The sequence below is a fragment of the Xiphophorus maculatus genome, chromosome 12 (assembly GCF_002775205.1).
Source record: "Xiphophorus maculatus strain JP 163 A chromosome 12, X_maculatus-5.0-male, whole genome shotgun sequence".
Taxonomy (NCBI): Eukaryota; Metazoa; Chordata; class Actinopteri; order Cyprinodontiformes; family Poeciliidae; genus Xiphophorus; species Xiphophorus maculatus.
In genome coordinates this window covers 12,163,430-12,185,601 of record NC_036454.1, presented here as the reverse complement: position 1 = coordinate 12,185,601, position 22,172 = coordinate 12,163,430, and the positions used below count along the sequence as shown (strand labels likewise).

The window sequence follows — 22,172 nt, the reverse complement described above, 5'->3', positions numbered from 1 at the left end:
GCAGCGCTCCATTCTTTCCTTCAGCTCTGTGTCCTTCCTCAAAGTCAACCATCCATAATCATTGTCCTGTTTGTTCTTCTTTGTGGTCACCTCTCTGAGTTTCATTTTAGCTGTTCTCCATTTTTGATTTGATCATCCTTAACACATTCTGGTCTGTTTTTCTTGTAGTATTACAATTGCCAATGACATTTTATTGGATACCATGTACAAGTTCTTAATTTGACAGTAAAGCATAACAGTAAAGAGAAATGGGGCCAAAACGTTAATCTTACAAGGGCGTTATGTATTTTGCAGGCACATTTTATAACATAATCAACTAACTAAAAATGCTGTATATATCAAACATAACTTAAGCAAAATTTGACTTTGCAACATAACACCTTTAAATTGGGGCTCTGTCTCTTAATGAATCTCCTGCTCTTTTTAACACTCTGCTTTCAGCACATCATCACAACAATACTACTCCATTATGTTGTCTACAATCATTTCTAAGGGTGTTTAACTGAGAAGTAGCTTATATTGATATGCTCTGCAGACTTCCACCAGGCGTTTGCTAATTGCTGCTGCCGCTAGTCTGGAGGAGAGAGGAGGTGCTCTGTGAGCTTTGTGAGAGAAAGCATTTCTTCACCCCAAAATGGGTTCTGTGGGAGATTCAAAGATTTCTCAAACATGAATGAAAGAATCAAAGCAACACTCCAAGTTTGTTTTTAATGAGGGAATAACATTATCTCATGGTATAAAGTTTTAAAAAAGTCAACTTTACATAATGCCACCCAAACTTTTAAATGCCAGTATTTTTTCTCTAAACCTCACTCCAAATATTTCACAAATAATGCATATTTGTTTTTTATTATTATTATGCACCTTACCTCACTGACAAAAGTAAACATTCAGGGAGTAGACATTGAGATATTGGACTCTTAGTACCTGTTTGTTCACTTGAAAACAAACTGGATTGGACTCATAAGACTAATGCTTTTTGCAGAAGGGGTCAGGGGAGACGTTCCCCACCGAGAAGGCTGAGGTCTTTTGGATTCCAGGGGACACTCCTCAAGATCTTCATTGACTTTGTGGTGGCATCAGCCATCTTTTATGGTGTAGTATCTTGGAGCAGCATTTTCTTTACAGCTGAGAGGAAGCAGTTACAAATCAGGAAGGCCAGCTGTGTATTTGGATGCCCCAGCAACCCAGTGCAGTTGGTAGGAGACAGAAGGACTCTGGCTAAAATAGCATTACTGATGGACAATTTCTCCTATACCATGCATGACACTGTTGCTGAACTGGAGAACTCCTTCAGTGACAGAGTGCAGCATCCTAAATGCACAAAGGAGAGTTATCATAGGTCGTTCCTCCCAGAAGCTGTCAAACTTTGTAACCATCACTGCTCCCATCAAAATCCATATGTTTTTACATACATGCTGGTGTTTGCACAATCATCTACTATGTTCTTACTTATTTTCAAGTGACTTTTTTTTTTGTTATTGACATTTGTATTTCAGCATTGATATAATGTATTAAGGTAATAGGGCACTGTAAATAGTCTGCTTCTATTGAAGCTTTACAAATGTGTCATTTATTTGCCATGTGGACACAGAATGGAATGGGTTTCCTATGCAAGACTGACTGCAGGTCTTAGGAAGTCTGTTGTTTTAATGCTCAATACACATGTACAACATGTACACTAAAAAAAGAACCAGACTCAGTTGCACACCTCTTGAATAATGAGTGTTTCTAATGACAACACAGAATTTTCTATTATAGTCCTATACAGGTTATTATTTTTACTATTATTATTGTTGTTGTTGTTAGTCTTGTTTTTTTTTTTTTTCATAAAATGCTATTGGGAAGTCAGTCTAATAGTCTACTAACTGAGCCACAACAGCCCCAAACTGTAATATTACGAAGCCATTATAATTAGAGTTATATGTACATTTTAAAAAGATATAAATATAGTGAAAGGGTGTAGAGTTTAAATGGCATTGAGTGCATAAGAACTGGTAAATGCATAAGTTTGTATGAGAGTTTAAGTACAGAAACAGAAATAGAGGAAACAAGAAGGAAAAAGGCAACTGATAAGCACATTGGAAAACTGAAATTCAGATGACATGTTTACACACAAACATATCTGTACCCCCATTAGTGGCTGTACTAGCAGCAGTCAATAGCGCTAACCTTTGATGCTACTACACACATACACAGACACCCCAACAGCCTTCAGTCCTGCAGCTGAAATGCCTATAATCACTGAGCTCCCAGTTTTGTGAGCACAGATAGAGCTTTAATGTCATCCCACAACACACATACTGGCACCCGGTTTATTAAGATAAGACCATAATGTCATTGCTGCGTTGTGATAAAGTTCAAGGGGAAAACCAATGCTTGAGTCCTTTTGCTCTTTTAAATGCAGTGAAAAGTGGTAGAGAGGAAATGCTCTCTTTTCAGGTAAATGTGTCATGGTAAAGTGCGAGTCTGCACTGATATGTTTGATTATTGTGTCACAGTTTAAAATAGACAGGGATCATCAGTTTCTGGGTCACCATACCCAATCTGATTTGTTTTGTGGTAAAGATGTGCTGAGTTCAGAAAAAAAGATGCAGTATTTATTAATCTGTACATAGAAAAAAATGAAAATATAGTTCCTTAGCAAGATCTACACTACACTGCAATGAAACACTATGAATGAAAGTGGATCAAAGTTGAGTCTTTTTAAATATTTATCTTGTTCTCTAAGGCCTTGTGTAGATGTTAGGTCAAGAGAGATTAATTTTCATAGCTTACAATACTCTATTCAGACTCGTACATTAGCCAGCTAAAATTGTGGAAACTTTGTCTATTTTGGCTGAACTACATGAGACTTCACTTTTTCCACAGAATGCAGCACTAAACCCAGTAGCTGGCTCAAATCAGAATTTGTTTGGTCTGAATACCCCATAATAATAAAAAGTTAAGCTAACATCACTCTACAATAACAAATAGCAGAATCTTTTGGTACTTATGTTAACTAAAGAATTATATAAAAGAGCTGGTAAAAAAAGCATCACACAGAATAAAGAACTATTACTCTTAAAAATGTATTCATTAAATTAATTTACCCACTTCTTCTGTTGTACTGACCTCTACCGCTATTAGACTGACCTTCCCAACAACATTTCTTGACAAACAATGCGTCATTCTTTCCATCCTCTCCCTGTTTAATTATGCAACTCCTCCTATTGATTTACTCCTCCCCTTTATGTTCTATAATTAGAGGTCAACATTTATTCCCAGCACTTCATTGCCACAACAAAGACATTGAAGCAATGACGAATGATCTGTTTGTAAATAAAACGGGATAAACAACTCAACTTCCAGCAACTGAGCATGGCTATACCAATAAAAACATTCTTCAAACTATTCTACAAAAAATTAAGCTAAAATTGAATAGTCTAAATTACTCTAAAATAATTTAGATGAAAATCACGTTAGCGTGCTTAGTTACAAGACTGTATATCTATACATGTCAGTAAACAAAAGAAAACAAGCATAAAAAACAAGGTACAACCCACCAAACTAAAGTCTGAAGAAATTCAAGATAAAACAGTGATTTTAAACCGCAAGTAAAATTCTAAGCCGAATTCACAACTATGAGCCATTTGGACTGCAATTGTACATACAAGTAATACAATGAAGCCAAAACATGTCTGATGTAATGCTGCATTTAAATAAACACAGTCATACCGGGCTCTTTAAATTGTCACAGAGACAAAATAATATAATACGATATAATATAATTTAATATAATATAATATAATATAATATAATATAATATAATATAATATAATATAATATAATATAATATAGTTGTCTTTGTTTTGATTGTTAATGACAGCTCATATTTTCTTTCTCAAGCATATTTCATGGCCTTTGGGTCCAAAACGGATCAGTGGTAATTCATTATAAATCACTGAAAATTCATGCACAGCATGTTGATGAGAAAATGCATATTCATCACTGGCAATGAAGCACAGCAGCATCACAACATCTGATTTTAAGGCTCCACTGGCAGTGGAGGACTGCTAAGCCCAAAAACTGGAGGGAAAATTACAGCAAATGAGTTAAAAAAGGGATATATCTTCCTCTTCTTCATGTTTATGTATTTTGTTGCAGGGATAAACTGGCATTTGCTTGCAATGTCAAACTGGTCGTTAAGTATTATCCTGCAAACTTGTTCACACAAAGATTCACACAAGGGTAAAAATAAATAAATAAATAAAAACAATACAAATAAAAATAAGAGACTGTACATGTAGGACTCATTTACATCATAAGACAATTTAAATGAACAGTTCCTAAAATAGCATAGCATTTAATATTCATATTAAAATAAATGTGCAACGCAGTTGGTCGAGGCGGGCATCCTTGGAAAGAGTAAGTCTTTCTGATGAGCTTATCTAACTGCTTAGTTCTTGCTAAGTTGCTGTTCCAACATACTACACCAGAAAATGGCTGATGACACCATAGAGACAAAAAAATACATGTTACCAGCTTCTCTTTACCTATTTATACAGGGCTAGGGTGTTTACCATGGCAGGGGCTTTTTGTGCAAATACTGCAATATAATATAGAAACACAGAAACATTGGATGTAATCATTTGGGGGAAAAATTTTTGCTTTCTCATACGCTATTACATTTTTTTCAACCATTTTCAGTCCAGGTTTGAGATTGAGATGTTTAACTGTATAAGCCTTTTAAGACTGATACTTTCCATCCTCCTTCTGATGTTTTGTTTGTTTTTTTAGATGGAAATTGTTTAAATTTCCAATAAAAAGAGGCAATAAAAACCTCATAGCAGCAGTGATAGGGATTGTCATTTTTCTGAGTTCATTAATTGGTCAGCCAATTAATAGCTCGCATAGTATGTTTTTGTAAAAGAATACTCCTGTGCTAAGAAATCGACTTTCCTCTTCTGTGTGAAAACTAGATAGAAAGGGGATATGTGTGCACCGACAAGGAACCTAGCTGGCACTGGCTCATATGCACTAGACTGAGAAAAGGGCAACAGAGCAGGAAAATGTTAAATAATCCAGAAAATTGAATGAGCATGTTGGGTCTGCAAATGTATCAGACACTATGTGGCAAAGTGCTTCAAAATGGGCGAGGGCTATTTTACTGAAATCCATCAGATAAAGAGGAAAAGTCTTTCCATTCTAAATTAATTTAGATATTTAAAATCCAGATATCATAAAAAATCATGACTAATAAAACTACAATTGAGTTACTACAACGCTGTGGAGAAATCTGAGAGCAGGTCAGAAGCATAATACTGCTGGCAGTACTCAAGGGATCAATACTTTGTATTTTGTACAATATAGGATCTGCAAGGAGGTCACTACTTTGCAAAAAACTGTAAAAATACCCAGCATAGGGAAGACTGCTGACAAACCAAATAAGTGAGAATATACATACATTTGTGGGAGAAACACAAGCACTCCCCTATGACAGTAAAACAGGTAACGCTAATTCAATTCTTTCCCGAAAGGCCGTGGTGGTAATACTGTTCTATGGAGGAAGTAGGATGAAGCACTGAGCAGAGGCTGAAGTACATTATGGGGAGGTCCTTGAATATTTGTCTGAACACTTAGGAATATGTCCCCCTTTTTGCTCCACATAAACTAGAAGCGTTGCAGAAATTTTGAACATCCCCAAAAGAGCATCTGCACATTTTTCTGAGAATTGCAGCTCACAGACTAGAATCTGATTCTACACAATGTAATAGGGATGAACTCCCCACTGCTGATAGACATTAAAAAGATATTAAGCTTCCAAAGTGCTACACAAAAGTAACTCTCCAGAAAACTAACAAGTCTGCACACACTCTGTATAAGATCATTCAGTTTTCAATTTGATCTAAAAAAAGAGAAGTTTAAAATCTTTTGTCTTGCTATGTTGAAAGTGTATTTTTCTGATACTCTGCTTTCAGCACATTATCAAAACAATGTTTCTCCATTACTCTGTCCACAACCATTTTTAGGAGCAGTTCATATGAGAAGCTCAGCAGATGACCAGTTCCACTAGGTATTTGGCAATTGTTACTCCCACTAGCCTGGTGGAGTTGATTGGGGAACACGAAGGGTGAGGCGGAAACTCAACTGGGATCTGTAGAGCCAACAAGACACTTTGTGGAAATGGGTGGCACTTTGTAGGAGTAAGTGCTTAGGCTACCACGGGATATTCAAGAACTCTTCAAAAATGCATTAGAGAATCAAAGCAACACTCGAGGTCTGTGTATGATGCAGGAATAGCATTATAACATAATATAAAGCTCACAAAAGTAAATTTTATATAATATCCTGCCTTAACAATTTTAGATATGCAACTATACAAAGCAAGATAAGAAACAAACAGTTTGTTTGTGCTAAAATTATTTGAAACTGCAGCAGCTGTTTGCTGAAAATCCATGGCATTATTAGGTTGCCAAGAAGAGCAGGTTGGTAAAATAGAGAGGAACATAGATCAAGGGTTTGGTCCTACAGTAATGTGGGCGCTGCTGGGATTGTGGTAAAGAAGGACCTTTGCCAAAATGCAAAGCTCTCAATTTCACACTTCATTGTTTTCACAACTCTCACTTCATGCTCATGAGATGGATTATGACTGAAAGGATGAGATCCCAAACACAAGCTGTTGAGATGAGCTTTCTCTGCAGACTGGCCAAACTCAGTCTTAGCGATAAGATGAGGAACTCCATCATCCAGGGGGAACCTCTTCTCCACATCAAAGGGAGCAACTTGAGGTGATTTGGGCATCTGATCTTTAGATTCTGAATGAGCTGGAGAGTATCTGTGGATAAAGATCTCTGCATGTTTCGGACATATGGATGGATGGATGGAAAGCACCGGAAATATTAACGTTATAACTAAATGTTCTAATGTTGAAATCATTTTTATGGAGCAATCAGTATAACAGGACTGGCAACAGAAATAATTATTGTTATTTCTATATTAAGAATGTAGAATAAATATTGTATTAATAATAACTATTATTATTGTGATCCAATTGTTCAAATTAGATCTCGTCCAATTTGAGATTTCACTTTTTTATTCAATTTAAATACAATCAAAACAAAGACTAGCAATTCAGGATATACTGACCATATAAATATCAAACAAAGTCACTTTCCATTATGTAATTTTTTTTTACCTTCTCCTTCCACGATTTCAAATGCTCAGGCACATGTCAAAGGCATTTATGAAAATAAATAAAAAATGGGTCACTAAGTCTTTTGGTATATCCTTATTGTTTGTTTGACGTAAGCTTCAATAAACAAACCAAAAAGCAAGCACTCTTTTACAGTCAGACACAGATAATTTCAGGCATTTCCACACACCCATGAATGTATTCTATTCTTTGATCCCTCTAATCATCTGTTTGTCTCTTCTTGCCAAGTCATTTGGATCAGCTTTCAGTTCACATTTACCATCAGGGCCTAATGCATCTGGAGGGGAGGTGATTCCTGAGAAAAATGATCGTACCAATAAGTGATGTAGCGAAAAACAAGGTCCCATTTATCTCTGAGCATCTCCACATGTCTCTGTCTATCTTTTAACCCTTTAGTCTGTCACTCTGATCATTTCCACCTGCCTGGCAGGAACAAAGAAGTAGAGATCTGTAATCATCATTCTTTTCCAATCTTCAGACTCAAATTCCAAAAACTCTCCATGTTATGTTTCATGTTGATTAAACGACTCTTTTGTTACAAGAAAAATAGAAATCTCTTTTAAAAGGGTGAAAAGGGTCTCAGTATCACACAAAAGCAATTATCAGAGTCCATATTGTACAACAGCTAAAAACATTTTCAATTATTATTGTGAATGATATTTTATTGTATAAACTGATGAATGATTATAAGAATGCATCCACTCAGTGTTATTTGTAGTTATGGAGGCTCCTTCAGCTACTTTGGCAGTTTAATGGGTTTAAACTTTTTTCATTTACCAATGTCGCTGCTCACAATTGCAGTACATCAGAACAGAGTGCACTGCTGCTTAATGCAAAAATCACAATAATTCCTTTATAACCAATAACATTATATAATAAACGATTTTGAGCTATTCATCCAACCAATAGGCAAGTTGACTCGCCTATTTTTCTATTCATGTATTTCTTGTTGCCTTTTCTCCCCCAGGTTTTCTCAGAACACGACATTAACTCACCCAATCCCCATGTCCCGTCAGTGGTTATGTAATCCCATTTGCTGGTGCTCTTATTAGAACCATTAGAGCCTTAGTCACCTGTTGTTATTTAAAGTTATTAAATTCATTTGTAAAGCTCATTTTTAGTTCTACACATATTTAAAATGTTTTTATCTTTCTCTCTCCCACTGCAGCCTGGATCACTTGACCAAATATGCAAATTGGACTCCTCCTTTAATTCATGTTGTTCACCACAAGTCTGGAATGCCCTACAATAGCTGCAGCTTTGGAGATTCTCTGACTCAGCTGGCTAACCATTATAATTTGGCCTTTCCTAAACTCACTAAAACTTTTATCCTTGACGATCTGCCCTTTTTCTAGCACAAAATTTGGCCAGAATGTTAACTTCATACCTGATATATCCCATTAACATCTGCCAAAGAAGAAGCGTCATTCAATGTAAGACTATGTCCATTGCCTAATAGCAGTTCAATATTGGCGGTTCAGTATTTGCAAATTGACTTATTTGCAGATTTTTCGGTGGAACACAACTCCAAATTATTTGAGCCTATTTGCAGATTTTTTCATAGAGCATATCTAAAATATTATTTTACTTAAATATGAAATATTAATTTCAATTAAATATTACTGATTTTCCTTGCTGCTAATTGGCTGTACCCTCAAGAGCAAATATAAAGAGGACTGTGGATATCAGCCTTTGTGGTAGTGCCAAGATGGTTTATGCTGTGTGTATTTATGTATATTAAAGTGTAATTGGTGTGTGAACAATTAAAACAAGCAAGTTTTAGAGGGGATCGTTAAGTGTAACTAACCCCAAAATGAACTGTTTTGCAAATAAATTGCCTAAATCGTCTCTTATGGGTTTTATCTTTGTGTTTCTGTGCAAATTTTTACATTTTAGTTTAAATTTATCTAATGCTGCAATAATTTACCCAAGGATGCAGTAGCCATCATTAGGTTGACGGCTATTGCAGTTGAATATTCTTATTGATTACAATTGTACAGCTTGGTTAGTGACCATGTCATACAGGTAAAAAAAAAAATCATCTCACTCAGAGACCTGTTCCCTTGGCAAGTCAGGAGTTGGAATTGCAAGTGTGGCAAGCACTGAGTGATAGTGTTTCTCAGCTTTGCACATGTATGATTTATTTGCAATGTGGACACGGAGTGGAATGAGACTCCTCTGCTCTGTGCCAGGGGTCCACTTTACACGTTTCCATATGCCTGCATGTGCATTTAGAACCCCTGCTCTTTTCCCCAGTATGTGCTACCACTTTTGATTGTTAGAGGCACTCTGACAAATAGTACAAGGACTAATAATCAAAAGTGCTCAAGGCAAAAGATTTTTCTTTGAACTCAAAGTTTAAAAAAGGATACATAAACATGTTTTTCTTTAAAATTGCTCTGAAAATATGACAGCCTATTAATGTTTTAAGCAGACTTTAAAGATTCCCTCAGGATGTCCTGGACCTTTAGACTTAATATCAAAGATCGCTACACAGCAGCACAGCTTCTGATTTGATTCCATGATGCCAATGTATAAAAACTCAAACCCACATACACAGTTGTGAACACCCCTTCACAAGATAACACCCCATCTTTCACCCCTCCCTGTCACGCCTCCAACCAAATTAGATTGTGATTGCTCTTTCCGAGGTCACTTTTAATTAAACTGAGATGAGAACATGACACATGGGATTAAGCCCCATCCTACCACTACAAATTATGAATTCATAACTAATGCTACAGCCTATTGCTTTCAACCATGACCTCCATATCATTTATGTATAAGAGCAAAGGAATTTCTCTAATTGTCTTCTGCAGCGATAAAGAGCTTGATGGGATATGGGGCTTAGGGGTATATGCTGGATGCAAATTTGTAGTATTTGGATGGAAGTAGTTGGAACATATGTGAGAAGGTAAATTAAATCAAACTAATGTACAGCAAATGGGATATATATTCTCGTTTAATTTGAGTTGTTTTACAATGGACCCTGAAGTAGTAGGAGAGAGAAAGAGACATTTATTATATTAATACTCTTCTGGCAGATCCAGGGCATCATAGTAAAAGCTCCAGCGGCTTCCTATTTTTTAGATAATGTAATTAGTAGCATGATGAGGAGCTAACATTAAAACCTTTATAACTGATATTTACTAGGGTATAAAGAGTGCAGTTAAGTCAATAAAACATGACAATGATAATGCAATCTGATAAGAATTGGTTAAAAAAAATTTCTCGCTGTTCTAATTACACTCAAAACATATATTCTATAGTCTTATCCCTTAAAACACTGTAAAGTGAATATGTTTTAAATGAAATCTTCTGCTTACAATGTCATTCACACACAGATAAAAGTTTCAGTTGATAGTATGTTGACAGTCCATTCATTTAGTGAAACATAAATGCAGATCAGGCAAAAGAACGGTCCTTCCTTACCTCAGTGATGAAAGCCTTGGCAGTAGCTGGGCTCATGAACAACACTGCTCTCCGTAGCGTATCTCTGTATCGATGCAGCTCCTCTACACGCATTGTTCTGAAAAGACCTGTGATCATCATGTTGACATTAGATTCCACCTTTTGAAGGGACACGTCCATTCCTTGCTGAGAGGTACGGTCCAGAAAATCCTCAATACCACGGATGTCTGGAGAAAAAGAGAAAAGTACATAAGCACAAGGGACCATAACTTTAGTTTTACCATAACATTAATGTTCTTTACAGGGTATTTGCAAACAGAGAAACATGGGGTTCAAAATTAAAGATATTAGAATAAATAAACTGATCCCTGATAGAAATATGAAAGCAATCACTAATGACTTTATATCATTTTCTCTGTCGAGGAAAATGTGTTGTCTCTCTGCATGAGTAAATTCAGCAAATATTCTAATTCATAAGCTCTCATTCGCTCAGTGCATACATCTAAATCAAATGTCATTCATCATGCTAATCTGATCAACAGCTTATTTTGTCCACACAGTGTATTAATCAGAAGTAAACATATTTCCGTCTTCAATGCAGAAAGGGTACCAGACAAACTTTTCCTCCACAAACAGTTTATTGACAATGTTGTTAAAATATTAATAAGACATGAATCAACATTTGATTTGAAATGAACCTTTGAGTTTATTACATAGTTTTTCTATAGTCAACTTTCGGCAGGGCCACGTTTGTTGAGTGCGCATCTACTAGCTGAAGTGGGGATAACTGTAAGTCTTTAAGATTTCCAATAACTTTATCCCTGACATGTGCCTGTTTCATAGTCTTAAGTCTTCAGTTAGTATTAAGTGTTTTGCGAAGCACTCCATGTGCCAGAGAGTATAAAGCCTTGCTGAGTCACGTCACAAACATCTGAAAGCAATTTTATTTTAGCAGTGACTGGAAAGGCATCAACTCTCCTGTTAGTAGTATCAAACCTTGAATAGAGGATGAGGTGTATGAGGAAATGGAGACACTGTGCTGTAGCCAGGGGGAGACGGGTGAGCGTCGATGAAATGTTTGTCCCAGCAAACATTTCATCGTGCAACTATTTCTGAACATTTATGACATTGCTCGATAGTTGTCATGGCATATTTAATTATGAGTGTGCTGAATCTGTTGTCGGTGAGCCATACAGGATGATAACATATTTCATGGAATGATTGCAGATTTGTTGATTGTTTCACAAGAAATATTTGTCCTACTATAACATAGGAGGACAGGTGTCCTGAAGTGACATCAGCTTAAAAGGTTAACCTGGTTAAAAAAAAATAAAAATGGAAATTGGACCCAATGTTGATGACTATAATAATTTCACGAAGGATGAAATTAGTCTTAAGTATCAACTAATCCAACTATAAAAATAATACATTCTAATTGTTGGTGTGAAACACAGGATCAAAACTTTACTGACTTCTGCATATGTGTAGGTGATATTTTACTCATCACAAATCATCTTACACTACTGGAGCTTTATTCCTTTTTTCTGTAATGTCTCTACTTGCACATATTACCTGTAAATATCATTCCGGCCATTCCACAGTTAGTCACAATGTGCCAGTTACCTACAAATACTTTCCGCATGTTGTTGCCAAGTCTGGATTCTCAGATCTTGCGGCAAAATACATGCAGTGGTTAAAATATCAGCCTGTTACTGTGTCATGCCTCTTGTCCTTCATTAGATTTTTATTATAAAATCTGGTTCACAGACGAATGTCACTAAGAATGATCAAAATGTGCCAAATCATCTTATTGCTCTTTCACTAATGGAGATAGTCAGTCCAAATGGCACAGTTTTAACTTCCTGAGCTTGGCACTTTGTAGACCATTAGTCTGTCGTTGTAAAAGTTCCAGCTGGAAACACAGGAGACAATTCTGGGTATCAGAAGAACCATACAGGTGTCCATAATAGTTGATTCGAGACTTTGAGGTTGTCAAAAATATGTACCTATAGTCACTATATTAGTGACTATAGGTGAAAGCCAGAAACAGCATCCCAACATCCTGTAAACCATTTACTTCTTCAAAATGACTCTCCCTTACACTGGAGAGGATGTAAAAATGAGGAGGCCAATAGATTTTTGATTGTGTCTCAAATAAAGAGTCGTTGACTAGTTTTCTGAAATATTTTGTTTTCTTTTTGTTTATGGCTAAAATAAATGTCAAGATACTCCTTTTACTGTGAACAGAGTCATGAAAGCCCTCCACACCTTCTCGTTCATCTTATCTAATTATAATTCAGGAGGTCAGAGATAAGCCTCCTTTTCCCTGTAACCACTTTCTTAAAGAGTGCTGGATGTTTTGACGACTGCATTGTTCACTTCTTTCTCTTCAGCAGGTGGTTTAGCACATAACACAATCTGATTAATGATTGGGAATAACAAGTTGAAAGTTCTGACTCAGATGATGCAAATCCTCCCTCTCTCCGTCCTCCCACTGCAGAGGGCAGCCTGTCATTTACCAGGACACTGATTTTTGTCCAGAAATGTGCGGTTGGAGACACAGGAAATTTACAGTTGGTAAATTTTGCAAAAGTAAAAATCAGATGTTTATTTCACGGCACTTGGTTACCAGAAAACACATTCATCTCTTAGCAACAGATTAACAACAAATATTGTTATTGTTCAAAAAACAGATGATTTCTTCTGCTCTTTTGAAATACTGTTTATCTTACACAACTACTTAACAAGCATTGTGCAGTTGGTGAATTTTGCAGAAAAGTGAAAATGTTTGTTTTTTTGTCATTGGTGTTGAATATATTATAAAACAGATATTCAACACAAATAAAAAAATCAGATTTAGACTTCGTGGCAGTTCGTTAGCAGAAAAAAAATGATCATCTCTCAACACTAAATTAATTATTGTCTATAAAAATAAGCTCTTTTGAAACATAGCTTATCTGCTTAGACAAAAGAAATTTACAGTTGGTCAATTTGGCAAAAGTAAAAATCAGATGTTTACTTCGTGGCACTTGGATACCAGAAAATATTCATCTCTTAGCAACAAATTAACAACAAATATTGTTGTTAAGATTTCTTCTGCTCTTTTGAAATATTGCTTATCTTACACAACTACTTAACAAGAATTGTGCAGTCGGTGAATTTTGCAGAAAAGTGAAAACGTTTAAAAAATCTGATTTATACTTTGTGGCAGTTCATTAGCAGGAAAAAATGCTCATCTTTTGTCACTAAGTTAATAACAAGTAATATTATTGTCTATAAAAATAAGCTCTTTTGAAATACTGCTTACCTGGTTAGACACAAGAAATTTACATTTGGCTAAATTTTGCAAAAGTAAAAATCAGATGTTTACTTCTTGGCACTTGGTTACCAGAAAAGACGCTCATCTCTTAGCAACAGATTAACAACAAATATTGTTATTGTTCAAAATACATAAGATTTCTTCTGCTCTTTTGAAATATTGCTTATCTTATACAACTACTTAACAAGAATTGTGCAGTTGGTGAATTTTGCAGAAAAGTGAAAATGTTTTTTTTGTCATTGGTATTGAATGTAAAACAGATATTCAACACAAAGGTAACAAAACAATCATCTCCTAACACCAAATTAATTATTATTTATAAAACATAAGCTCTTTTGAAATCCAGCTTATCTGCTTAGACACAAGAAATTTACAGTTGGTAAATTTTGCAAAAGTAAAAATCAGATGTTTACTTCTTGGCACTTGGTTACCAGAAAAGACGCTCCTCTCTTAGCAACAGATTAACAACAAATATTGTTATTGTTCAAAATACATAAGATTTCTTCTGCTCTTTTGAAATATTGCTTATCTTATACAACTACTTAACAAGAATTGTGCAGTCGGTGAATTTTGCAGAAAAGTGAAAACGTTTAAAAAATCTGATTTATACTTTGTGGCAGTTCATTAGCAGGAAAAAATGCTCATCTTTTGTCACTAAGTTAATAACAAGTAATATTATTGTCTATAAAAATAAGCTCTTTTGAAATACTGCTTACCTGGTTAGACACAAGAAATTTACATTTGGCTAAATTTTGCAAAAGTAAAAATCAGATGTTTACTTCTTGGCACTTGGTTACCAGAAAAGACGCTCATCTCTTAGCAACAGATTAACAACAAATATTGTTATTGTTCAAAATACATAAGATTTCTTCTGCTCTTTTGAAATATTGCTTATCTTATACAACTACTTAACAAGAATTGTGCAGTTGGTGAATTTTGCAGAAAAGTGAAAATGTTTTTTTGTCATTGGTATTGAATATAAAACAGATATTCAACACAAAGGTAACAAAACAATCATCTCCTAACACCAAATTAATTATTATTTATAAAACATAAGCTCTTTTGAAATCCAGCTTATCTGCTTAGACACAAGAAATTTACAGTTGGTAAATTTTGCAAAAGTAAAAATCAGATGTTTACTTCGAAGCACTTCGTTACCAGAAAACACTCATCTCTTAGCAACAGATAAACAATAAATATTGTTATTGTGCAAAATAAAATAAAAAAAGTCAAATATTTGAAACATATAAAGAATGTAAGATAATGTAGATTAAAAATATCTTCCACCAATGCTGAGTTTGAGCTGCAGAATTAATAAGCAATTACAGCACATCATCACTTTACTGCAGCATAACACCATTAGGTCTGGATGACTTGCAGCAGTGCATCTATGTAGCCCAAAATATAATTATCTGCTGCATGTTCCACAAATTGTGCAGGCAAAATATGTCTTTATGGGATAGATTAATACTGCCAGACAGCCGACAATATTTATGCATTTAAACCAAAATGAAAAACACCACAAAGAAACTTTAATATTGTGCCACGTTACTTAGAAAACAAAACTGAACATTAACAGCCACCACAGACCAGAACACCATTGGGGACCGCAAGGGATATTAAAGGTAAAACAAATAAAAGGAAATGTCCTCTGCACAACAACATTATCCAACCTCAATGTTGTAATAAGTTATTATGACTTAGTTTAAATTAATTCAATTGTTTAACTTGGTTTAGGTCAAGTCAGTAAATACGTCTTCCAATGGAATCTTGGTGCAGGGATTTCCATCTTTCCATCTTCTTTCTTTTAGCGCTGGAGCGTCGCGCAGTCAGCTGTGGGTCGGCAAGAAAATGCGCTGCAGACGGATCGCCTCCACCAAAAGCAACATAATAAGCGGAGCCCAACCTGTGGTCTCTAATTGGTGACTTTTAAGGACAATTACTGAATTCTGGATTTTATTGAGAAAAAGAGGACTGTTTTATCGCGTCACTATTAAAGTGACTTTCCTTGTAATAAAATATCTTAAACCTGATTGCTTGGCTGTTTGAGTTTTTGAGTTGCTTGTTCCCCTTGTGCCAAAGACAGAGTGTGGGGCCATATTGACCACATAAGTAATATCCCTTTTTTCAAATTTGCAAAGTAAGATTAAAAGTAATAGTGGGTTGACTGAGTTGAAGAGTACATGGCTAGTGGGGGATGGAGTGCCAGAAGTTGCAGAACCATGTCAATTTTTTGTTGTTGATGTTGTTGCTCATGCAATTTAGCACTGCTTATTTGGAATTTTTGTGGATCACGCACTTAGTGTATGTAAGCATCTGACATTAATGAATGAGTGTGTACAATGTTATTCATTTATTTTCTAAACTTAAGAGATCTGAAGAATCAAGCTTAAAGGTTTAAAATGAGTTCCACCCATGACCTGTTAAGAGGTGAAAAATACGGCTAATTGTGTTCAAATTGGCTCCATACCAGGACTCTCCACTCAAGTCTTCCATTCTACTACAACCTTTGGATGCATCTCTGTTCTAACACACCAGAACAAAATGTATGAATAACCTACTAAACATCAACCAGGTTGGCCTGGTAATGACCCATACTTTTGATTCAGATGCGCTGGACTGGAAATGTATCAAAAGGTTGCAGGACATTGGCTCTGTAGTACTGGACTCCTGGCATACACCATTTGATCACAGTGGTAACTTATTTAAAAAAAACAAAAAAAACTAATCTCTATGCAGCAGCAGACTGCAGCACTTGAATTAAAAATGTCTCACAGTCTTTATATTCTGCATATTCAATAGATAGTTAACTAAACTATTTCTATGTGTAAGAGCTTTAAAACTAAATACACTCATTTTTATTGCGAATATTTGGTAAATTAACTAGAAATCCATCACAATAGTATCGCTGCACTATATGTTGTATTGGGACTCTGATAAAATAATTGACAAAGATGGAAAAGGATCTTCATTCAAGCACCAACCACTATAATTACTCCTATTAGAAATTATTTTTGTATGATCACAAAACCAGGACGCGAGTGTTAATGTTTTACAGTGACTCATCTGCTCTTAATGAGCTACATTGCAAGTCAAGGTAATCCTAATTAAAGCACTTTGGTTGAGACCACTGCTAATGATGCTGGCAACAGTGAGAGATGGGGTGAGAGAAAGAGACGGCAAGAGACAGAGAGCGGAAGAGAGAACGCAACCGAGCTAAACTTCAGTATGTAAAGCATCAAGCTAATGATCTATTTGATATGGAAAATGGATGACACTGTCGTCACTGCCAGTGTCACATATAAGCAATTAACCGGATTGATTAAAGTTGTTAAGGCCACAAGTGCTTTGGTGATAGAGCGACTCCATCAAGGCCAGAATTTTGAGGTCCTTTGTGATATCAGCAGAAGAGACACCAAGCAAATACTGTGCCTCTGAAAGCAAAATCCTCCACACACAAATCCATAGAGGTTATAAATGCTGCAAAACATAAATAATACCTTGAATTTAGTCTGCTAAATAGGGAGAGGACACAGTTTTGACTGTAAGTGTATTAGTGTCTTAGAAAAAGATAAAGACATACAAAAATATAATATGTTTACTGTAATTTTTTTTCCCTCTCTTCTTTCTCTTTTCCAATCACCCAAAGGTCAATTTGCAAAATTGGCGTTCCACATGCAGATGTTCTATTCTTGGAGCTTGAATATTTCCTCCTTTTCAAAGGACAAGGTTTGAGTATGTACTAGTCCACTGAGCGTATCATTGACTTTGAGACACTTTCCATCAAGGTGCTTCAGGACAAGATGGTGAAAAAAAACAGAAAAAAAGATGGGTAAAATTGCCACCGTTCTTGCCCACCCAGGACATCATCTGTTTCAAGAAATATTTCTCCAAGAAACTGCATAGGTCCATTAACACCATGACCACACATCAACTCAAAAGATTGTTACCCCTGTTCACCTTACTTAAACTACCTAAGTCTACCATAAAACAACAACCCCAAAAACAACTAACATTTTTGCAGCTTCCTGGATGTCTGTCAGAAGCTCTTATTCTTATTTCCCCAGTTCTTATTGACTTTCACTAACTTGCAAATTTTAACACCAAAAAAAGGTCAAAAAAATTATTAGAAACGTAGGCATTTTATATTTTCATACTGCCAGATTGCATGGGTTTATGGCTTTCACATAATGTTTACTTGTTTATTTTGTCACTTTTGAAAAAGATTAATTTATCCGTCCGTCCTGAACTCCAAGAGCTCCCTAACTTCCCTAGTGATCGATGCTTGTGCTCAGGCTCGGTGTGCTTGATTGTTCATTATATCATCATAATGGGAGTTTTTTAGTATCATGGAATCCTTCCTGCTAAATGTGAGTTTTGATCGATGAGTATAAGTGTAACCTGCCGTCCTTGTTCTAGCCATTTAAATCTAGAGACAGGCTCAGTATTTAATAATATGGTAAAAATAAATTATGCCCAGTGGTGTAACGTTTATTAAATTTATTAACCTTTGTTTTCACAAAACTGCCTGTTAACTCAGACTAAACATTTAGTTTGTAGGTCAGATAATTACGAACAATTATGTTGGGGTGAGAGAGAAAGAGAGATAGATAGATATTTGTACATCTTGCTTTGTTGCAAAACATGAAAATCAAAGGACCTTGCAATCTTAGCTGAAGCACAGCATCATTGTAAAATATTTATGGTAAAATTAAGAGAGGAAGAAGCCATTAATCCAAAAACAACATGAAATACACAAAACGCTGAAAAAGAAAATCAGTTTCCTCAATGAAGAAGTGTTAAATTAAGCAACTCAAATAAAAAAATCCAGGGGAACATGCAAAACAGCACCTTGGCTTTTATATAGGAGCGAAAAAATAACAAATTTTCCAATCAGTTTTTCTGCTATATTCCAACTGAAGGGATAATTCCTGCAGGTCAACAAATGGTCATCCTACAACTACTGTATGTGCAAATACCGAAGTAACATTTCAACAAGCCTCATGTTCTCATGTTTGAGAAATCCTTCAATCTTCTATGGCAGCCATAAGGGGTTGCTTGCTCATACAATGCGCCGCCTATTTAGCCAATGCTCCACCTTGAAGTTTCAGTCTCCGACCGAGCTTTCGCCCAAAAACAGGGATAGTTGAGGCTAAAGCACCAAACTTAATCACTCAGTTTTTGGTTTAAAAAAAAAAAAAAGGTAAGTCAAGCAAATGAAAATTATTGAGTTTCTTTTACTTTATCATGCGATTAATTAATTAATTCATTGATTTATTGTTTATTGTGACAGGCCTAAGTGTGAGTCTGCTGAACTTATCACACAAACTACTTCTCAGTCCAACGCTGTTAACAGTTGTAATGGCGAGTAATGGTTCTTAAAGAGAAAGAGGCCTCTTCCAAGGCTTCATCTACTGGTATGATGCAAAGTCAAATTTCTTAAAGTTATTTTTATATATACAGGATGTCATGACAACTAGCATAGTTGATTGTGCTGTGAAATACCACTATGAGCCTGGAGAGTACATGGTGCTATTTTATAGCACAAATTAAGAACAAAATCTCATTCATTGTTGTGGCTTTATGCAAATATAGATAATGTTGGTAATCCCACAACACAAAATGTAGACATACTAAATGTCAGACAATGAAGAGAAAATTATAACAATCCATATAAATATCTTGTTTCAACTATTTATTCTCTGCACTACCTTTTTTTCACCAGTTGAGCTTTCTTCTATTTTAATTTGCTTTATTTCTGTGATAGGTACACTATGTCACATTCAAGAAGTTATCCATAGACATGTTTATTTAGCAAAACAAAACAACAGTTAGCGTAGAAACGGGCAAAAATATATTTTACAGTGGGGAGTTATGAAGATCGAAAGATAAATCTATCAATAAATTGAAAAACCTTTTAAGATATCTGCAACCTGTTCTGTTTTGGTGTTAACGCTGTTTGTTTTGTCTTTTCCTCAGCAGCTACCTCTGGTGATCGTTACCCTTGCCTCAGGCATTTTGCTGTTCTGTGGCTCACAGGCAGTGATTTTTAAAAATAAAGATTTATTCTCAGATGGAACGCTTGGCATTTCCAGCGAGCCCAGGTCAAAAGCATTAATTTCTCAGCTGAAATTCTGACCAAGCGTGTTTTGGAACTAAGATCTAGGTGAGGAATTTACTGCGGTTGTGGGCATTTATCCCCATATGGGGGGAAAAAAGGAAGTTTTAGGCCTTGAAGCATCACACATCAGTTATGTCCATTGCTTTAAATTCTCTACACGTTAAAAATCCATCTCCTTTCACCTTTTTTCTGCTTCATTTTTTCTTCTTTTTCCCTCTGTTCACTTCCTTTTACCTGAAAGCCTCTTGGCTTCAACCTCCTGGAGTCCCCACAGACAGCTTAACAAATACTTGTAAAAACCCAACACTATTATAAAAAGCTTGGCACCTTTCAGGTGAGCATGACCTTTCATATTTCCTCAAATCATCTCTAGTTGCCCATACACTGCTGTACACCATCAACCTGTCTTTCACACAGCTAAACTGTATAGACTTATAATTTTTCACCATTTTCTCTGCTCCCTCATCCTGTAGTCAGTTTATTGTTTTTTTAAGTAATGTTTCTCTCTGGCTTTATTGCACCCAAGTTTCTCAGAGTATTGCATTAGTATTTGTAAAAAGCTGCAAAAATGCATTTTAGATAAATGATTACTTAGTTCAAATAAACTGCCCCTTAGGGCCCTTGGGGCAGTTTATTTGGATCTGTGTACTCCTTTCTGATTTTTAGTTCATATAGCAGCACTACATATTAGGTTAATTAAAGTAGCAACCACTTTCACCACATTTTCATCATATCAGTCTTTATTATCTATGAATTTAGCTAATTAAAATGTCTCACAAATTAATGAAATCCTTTTTATTCAGTCCACATTACAAGCCACTGACCAGTTTTTAAATACATACAGTACATTGCAAAAGTATTAATGCCAGTTAGTGCTCTCTTTGCTCAGCCTTTCAGCTTAGATGAGGGATGATGTCTTGAACTTTATCTCTGACGTATTTGGCGTGCTCCTTGGTCTTCATAGCAGTGTTTGTTCACCAATGTTCTCAAACACACCTCAGAAGCCTTCTCAGAAAACTTGTATTTATAATTAGAATAAATTACAATTGAGGATGTTGTGTTGTTCAGCTTTTCTAAAGATCTGACCTGCCGATACAGATTTCAGCTGTTTCTAATTTCTCACTGCACAGGTCTATGTTATTTTATTATTATAGAACTCCAAGGGTAGAACCTACACCCTGAGGTAAGAGATTTTCAGGAGTGGAGTTGGCTTAGTGTTGATCTTTTTCTGTCCTTTACATTACCCCACCAAATCTGCTACTTATCTAAATCTGCCCTTAGATACCTGTGCTTTTTTTCTCTGTGCTTTTTTTTTTTTTACTTGATACATTTTCATTCTCAAATTTCTTTTGTGCTTTGCTCCAAAGTGGAACCATTCAGAGTTAAGCATGACTGCTCTGCATGAAGTTTGAGGTTCTTTTACGCTTTATGAGTGAGTGCTTTCTTTTGTCTCCATTCATCTAAGTTTTTCTTTATCATCATCAGTCTTTAAAACTCTCTCTCTCTTGGCAGACTTTGAATGCAAAGTCTGAATCCCTCCTTTAGTTTCCTGAGCCTTTTCCAGCAGTATGTCTGGATTTCAGGGCCATTAGAGAAGAAACTTAAATCAGATTGAGAACCTGTAAAAAGAGGTAGTGACTAGTGATAGCAAATGGGCTTTACAGTTTCAAAGATATGTTTATTACTAAACAGAAATTGTAAAAATATCAGTGGAAACATTATTATTACTTGATTGATGCTCCTTTTTTGTTGTTCACTCCATCCATGCTCGGTATGAGGGACTGCTGCAAAGTCAACAACAACAGAAGCAAATGCCTGCTGTCGCTACACGCTCTTACAGGAGGTGTGAATGCTACGAGTCAATGACTATGCCATCTGCTTGGTTTCCTTGGACAAAAAAAGTTTTAAACTAATGTGAAGAAATACCTGAGTAAATGTCCTGTTTGATAACTATAATCAATTGGAATGAATATGTGATTGAACTGAACTGACTTTTTCTATGCCTCAGTACATAAATAAATCAAACTGAATTACATTATAATTAATTACATCTTTTGTGAAATTACTGTCATTTCCCACCATAAACCTCTCTTTGGTTGAAGCAAACTAATTTTAAATGTAAAACT

General features: G+C 35.6%; 1 protein-coding gene across 3 annotated transcripts in view; it reads right to left on the bottom strand.

Annotated features, from left to right (window-relative positions):
* The window catches only part of grid2 (glutamate ionotropic receptor delta type subunit 2), a 452,662-nt gene that overhangs the window by 177,358 nt on the left and 253,132 nt on the right, over positions 1–22,172 (bottom strand). For all 3 annotated transcript variants that reach the window (XR_002753592.1, XM_023343824.1, XM_023343825.1), the window contains exon 4: positions 10,628–10,833. Coding sequence is in view for 2 of the 3 variants with exons in the window: in XM_023343824.1 (XP_023199592.1) it covers positions 10,628–10,833 (206 nt within the window). In the remaining variant the exon portion in view is untranslated. The remainder of the gene's footprint in view (positions 1–10,627; positions 10,834–22,172) is intronic.